The sequence below is a fragment of the Syzygium oleosum genome, unplaced genomic scaffold, assembly GCF_021117445.2.
Source record: "Syzygium oleosum isolate NSW1041296 unplaced genomic scaffold, Sole_v2.1 Sole_v2.10, whole genome shotgun sequence".
Lineage (NCBI taxonomy): Eukaryota > Viridiplantae > Streptophyta > Magnoliopsida > Myrtales > Myrtaceae > Syzygium > Syzygium oleosum.
In genome coordinates, this window is record NW_026607494.1 from 10,648,689 (window position 1) to 10,654,114 (window position 5,426).

General features: G+C 43.7%; 1 protein-coding gene across 1 annotated transcript; it reads right to left on the minus strand.

Moving 5' to 3' along the window:
- Positions 1-1,225: 1,225 nt before the first annotated feature.
- LOC115679994 (protein ULTRAPETALA 1-like) lies at positions 1,226-5,019 on the minus strand. Its single transcript, XM_030603739.2, has 3 exons — positions 4,581-5,019; positions 3,114-3,435; positions 1,226-1,617 (listed from the first exon to the last, which is right to left on the minus strand). The coding sequence occupies exons 1-3, from the start codon at positions 4,804-4,806 to the stop codon at positions 1,437-1,439; spliced, it is 729 nt and encodes a 242-aa protein (XP_030459599.1). The 5' UTR covers positions 4,807-5,019; the 3' UTR covers positions 1,226-1,436.
- Positions 5,020-5,426: the final 407 nt, after the last annotated feature.

Below are 5,426 nucleotides of genomic sequence, written 5' to 3' on the forward strand. Positions count from 1 at the left end.
GTGAGAGTACACAATCTGTTCCAGATTATCAGCGAGTCATAAAAAAATGCTTACATGGATAGAACTAAAACCCTGGTGCGAATCCACCGATAGCATTATATGTGACAACAGTAGAAGATCGTCGTTTGGAACAAAACTTGGCCACAAAGTCTTCTGATCTAATTCCACCAGCCACACAGCTGTTGGGAACAAGAACATCATACATAGCTGCTTGCAGTCGCACCATATTTACCCTACAAAACAAACGAACACAGTACTATCTCTCTCTCTCTCTCGCACACGCAAACCTATGCACGCTATTTTAAAAGGCAAGCTCTTGTGCAACCAGCTCTTGTGTATGCTGCTGTTGCATTATTAACGTAAATATATACAGGCGTGATTCGGCTGAGTTGCTGTATGTGGTTCAGATTTTCACTTCCTTTATCTCTCGCTGCAGATTCCACCTGCAGCTTCTTCACGTTCATTCGAAGTATATCAGCTATGAAAATCTCAAGGAAGATTTTATCCTTCTCAGTGGAAACCAATTTCCTTTCATCATAATCCTGTTAATTTATCGACTCTTTACGGTGGAAAACTTAATGCATGCATGCTTGCTTCACGTCTAGCTTTGTCCTTCTAAGCTGTGACTTTTCATCCTATTTCATGATCCTCATGCGCGATTTATCCCTTCTGCTCTCTGCATTTGCTTTGGCACCGTACCACGTGTACGGAGTTCAGAGTCTTCGGACATTCTTCACGGACATTCTTAATTCACACAAAACAGGGTGCATGTCAACCAACGCGCAACAATCCCAGGTTTCCGAATTTTCTATGACAAAAGGAAATTAAACCAAAGAGAATGCTCTACGTGCACATTTTGCTTTTGTCAAGCTTGTGCCTGCTCAAGTAGAGAAAAATCTCGTCCCCTCTACGTACCATTGAAATTACTTCGTTTACAGGGGAAATTCGGGCGTTTGTCATAATCCTGAGGATTCTGCAGTCTGCAAAGATGTACCGCCAAATGAGATCAGAAACAGATACGTTCACCGGATATTGATCCGTGTCCATTTTGATTACCCAACAAATCTTCTCCTGCTTATCAAATATGATGCCGCATATTGCGACTTATCAAGCATATCTCCAACTATATTGGGACCCAACAACAAGGTAAGCTTAAGCAGACTAACAGATACGCATACCAAGGTTTCCTCGTAGTTGTCGACCAGGACAACTGAAACCCTGCCGGTGCATAAAGAAACTTTTGATGAGGAGAAACAAATGCTTCGTTTTTTCATGATTTAGCCAGTCAATTACATCAATGCTGCAAAATGCTGGTGGGCAAATTCAAGAAAGTCTTTGGGACAAGGAGAAATTGGTTAACTGTAGCTTCCTTGTAAAAGAGGAGCAGGATGAAGAGGATCCTGTTGAAAAGCCGATCAATATCGAGATCGAATGCATCAGACTTGAGCTCTTGCATTGCTTGTGAAGTCTCTGCATGTCTGGCAGCTGCAGTCAGTAAAGCGACATATTTCGCAACCAAAGCACACACACGAGGTGCAACCTTTACAAGTCGGGGAGCGGGAGCAGCCTCTATACAATCTGCGACTGGCTCGTTCCTCGTCATTATCGCATGTTATTCTGCGAAACAATAAGTAGAGACATTACACATTTGCCCACAGTTAAATGTTCACAGTGATGAGCGGTGTCCCATTCAATACAGAAGCCAATGCATATGCATTTACATGCACAAGTAAATTCCTCCCAACTAAAAACAGTATTTGATGGTATTAAAAGAACATAATATTCTTGCAGAATGAGAATAATGGCAGCTGGACCATTTTACAGTAAATGCAGGTTAAACATGCCAGAAACATCACGACAGTAATTCTCCCATATGACTTACTACAATGTCGGAAATGCCATTGAGAACAAATCCCATATGCACACAAACCACAATATGTTGAATATTTCAGTTTTTGCTACGGTCCGTCGCACTCAAACATGTATATACCCTGTAGTACAGGGAAACCAAACAACAACCAAGGATTATTAAGTCTGGTATGGTTATTGACATTTAATCAACGTGCACAAGGCCATTTTGTAAACAAGTTAGATTAAATCATAATAGATGACGTCTATCCAAGCAAAAAATTTAATGCTGTGGACTACTCTTAGTTAAATACAGTAAAATATGTATCGAGGGGACAAGTCAAATTCTAATGCCTGACTAACAACAAAAGTGATGCCATTAGTAATCCCCCCATGAACCATATATCTGGTTAATGTATACTAACAATCCACTACGCCAAATTCATGTTCCCAACATCCCATATGAAAATAACCATCACAATTTGCATGAAATAGCTACTATTTCATGACCAAAGAAGTTTTCAGTTTAATAGTGTATCGTGGTCTATAAGTTAGCATTGTGTTAAGCATATTCCAACCTACAGTGTCTAGATACAACACTCATATCTTACAGTCAATTAAAACTCTATCCTGTTATGTGATGTTACATGCTACCCTACCATGCAGCTGCCTTGTCAGTTGTCACAAGGTAGACTACATGGCCTCCACTGCTCCAGTTGAAGAGACCTTCTCCTAGGTGCTTTATTCCGTTCATTTGCGAAATCCAGGAACTTACAGGCTTCTTGTCATCATTGGCTCAGAAATGTGACACGGTGAGTTCACCTATAATCTGGTTATTATACTTCTAGCTCCAATAAAGACAATGGAAGAATTTATACCTTGGTCATACTCAGCACACAGATTTCTAAAATGATTCGTGCCAACTAAACTCTAAACTTGAAGAAAAGCATAAGAACTTTTGCAATAACAGCAATATGTCCTACAGACCCAACTAAGCAACAATTATCTTAGCTACATATACAAGGAAAAACTTGTGTTTTAAACAGTTGAATTAGAAGATATTGAAAAGTGTGATACTGGTCAATAGCCTCAGAACAGAAATGGAAAGGAAGCTATTAAACTAGACAGAGCAACTAACTATTGCATAATGTAGCAGTTGCAGCGGTAAAGCTCCGGAGTGGTTAAGCCCAGTCAGTTAAATCAGCACGCTAAAATGTTTCATGATAGTAAGGCATGACGATGTAGACATCAATGATGTCACATACCTGTCATATGGATGGTCAGAACAATCCCAGTTCACATCCAACAAGGCATCATGATGTTCTCGGCACTCCTCCTTCGATCGCAGACGGAACCTTCGCTCCTTGTTGCACTTGGTACAGCGGATAAATTCATCGCGATGACAAACTTTTCCACTGGACTTGTGTGAGCCATTAGCATTTTTTGAAGCTTGATTGTAGTATTTCAGCAACACAGTTTTTGCCAGCGGAACCTTCTCCCCATTGACCATGATCCAAACGTTGTTCTTCCATTTCCTAGCTGTTTCTCTTCCAGAATGCTTTTCAAACGCAGCAGGAGTCAACTTGTCTATCCATTAGAATCACCAAAAAACAATCACTACCGTAGAAAGGAAGACCTCAGGCTCTCTTGGTTTGAGTATTGACTAATGACATCTAAGAAAACGGAGATCAAAGACTGAAAAATACTGAGAATATCCACAGGTGATATTATATGAGTGTATAAAACTCTAAGGTCAGTGATACCACTCGAGGCAGAGTAAGAATCATAGGAGACTAGAGAATGCCACACCCAAATTTTCACAAGCATTCAACATTCCTTAACACTGCACACGAGGAAAATCACAGTCAGAGATTGTCACAAAATGATAGACGTTTTAACTTTTTGAACTTCGAGCGAAAGAGGGTAGATAGATTCTGCATCACTCACTCTGAACTCTGGAGCAAGCCCTCCTGTTCAGAGAAAGGACTGCATAAAGGCAAAGCCTTTCATGGAATGGAGAGAAGATATCTAGTTCCCATCTTGTGCTTCTCTTATCCAGTTGAGGATATTGAAAGGAGGAGGCACAATATGGGGGATACACTTAGCTTGACCTAAATCCTAAGATAAGGACGCTTTACTTCTACGTAAATCATAAGCTGTCAGAGTGACCACTCATCGAACCTTTAAGTTATGCAGTTGCAGAATCTAGTACTGCCTCACTTTAGTGCACGAAAACGCGACAACACTGGTCAAACCACGTATATCAAGCAAGTGCCACACGACACACGATTCCACATTGCCTCGCTCTGTTGAAAACCAAGAACAGAACTGCAAGGGAAGAAAGAAATGCAACCCAAGTACCCCCACGTGGGGATAAACAAAAGAAGAAGACAGTGCAATGCAGGTCGCACCATTTTATCACCTCCAATACAAACTCCTCGACGATCGAAGAAGCCCATGTTTCGTTCTCGACTAACTCCAGCGAGTAACATGTATTACCGCAGAACGGTCCTATCCAGGAAACCGCAATGACACCCGCGAAAAACCACACTCACTCAGACATATCGACATACACTTGAAGCACATTCAACATGCACAGGGACCAAATCCCCGGACGCGCTCGACATGCAAAAAAATCCGAACTTTATCCGTCGAAGAGAAGAGAGAGCTGAGTTCCCGAGAGAGAGAGAGCGAGAGAGAGGGAGAGAGAGAGAGAAGAGGAGAAGGACGACCTTCTTGGCAACCGGGAGTGCACTCGCAGGCGATTTCGAGATCACCGTTGAGGAAAACCCTAAGCCTACCCACCGCGTCGCCGTACCGGTGGCTGGTACACCCGCACGTCACCTCCACGAACTCCTCCCCGCTCTTCACCCCGCTCATCTCCCTCAGCTCCTCCTCCCTGAACAGCGCCGCCGACCCACCACCGCTTTCTCTCTCCACCACCGCCCCATTCGCCATCCCTCCCACTCCCTCCCTCCTCTCGAAGAAAACCCAAGGAAAAGAATCCGACCCAGCAGCGGACACCCCTCCCGCGGCGCGAAGCAGCAATCGGAGAAGGGTCGAACGGCACGAGAGGCGCGACGCGGGGGCGACGTCGTGGGCGAAAAGCCGGCGTATCCCGGAACCCCTAGACAAGCGACAAGGCGTCTGTTGCGGGAAAACGCTGCTGGGGGGTGTTTGGTTTGGCTCTAGAGAGAGAGAGGAATGAGCTGGCGAAGGGGAGAAACAAATGTCGTGGGGTTGTACAGTAAGAGAGAGAGAGAGAGAGATGAGATGGGTTTAAAGGCCAAAAGGGCTAAATGCTACTTGCTGCATGACATGACATGAGAGAGAGAGAGAGAGAGAGAGAGAAGGGAGGAGAGAGAGAGAGAGTGACTAGTCTTTTGTTGTTCTTTGGGGTCAGCAGAGCATCTCACATTGATAAGGGGAAGGAAGGGGAGGGAGGCGCAAAGGGAGAGGAAGAACCAAGAAAGAGAAGGAGAGAGAGAAATCGCTGTCGACGGGGAAGGAGACGAGGCTTTCGAAAAGGGCAGCCTTAAAAATCTGTTTCGAATATTACATGTTTCTGCAGAGATTTT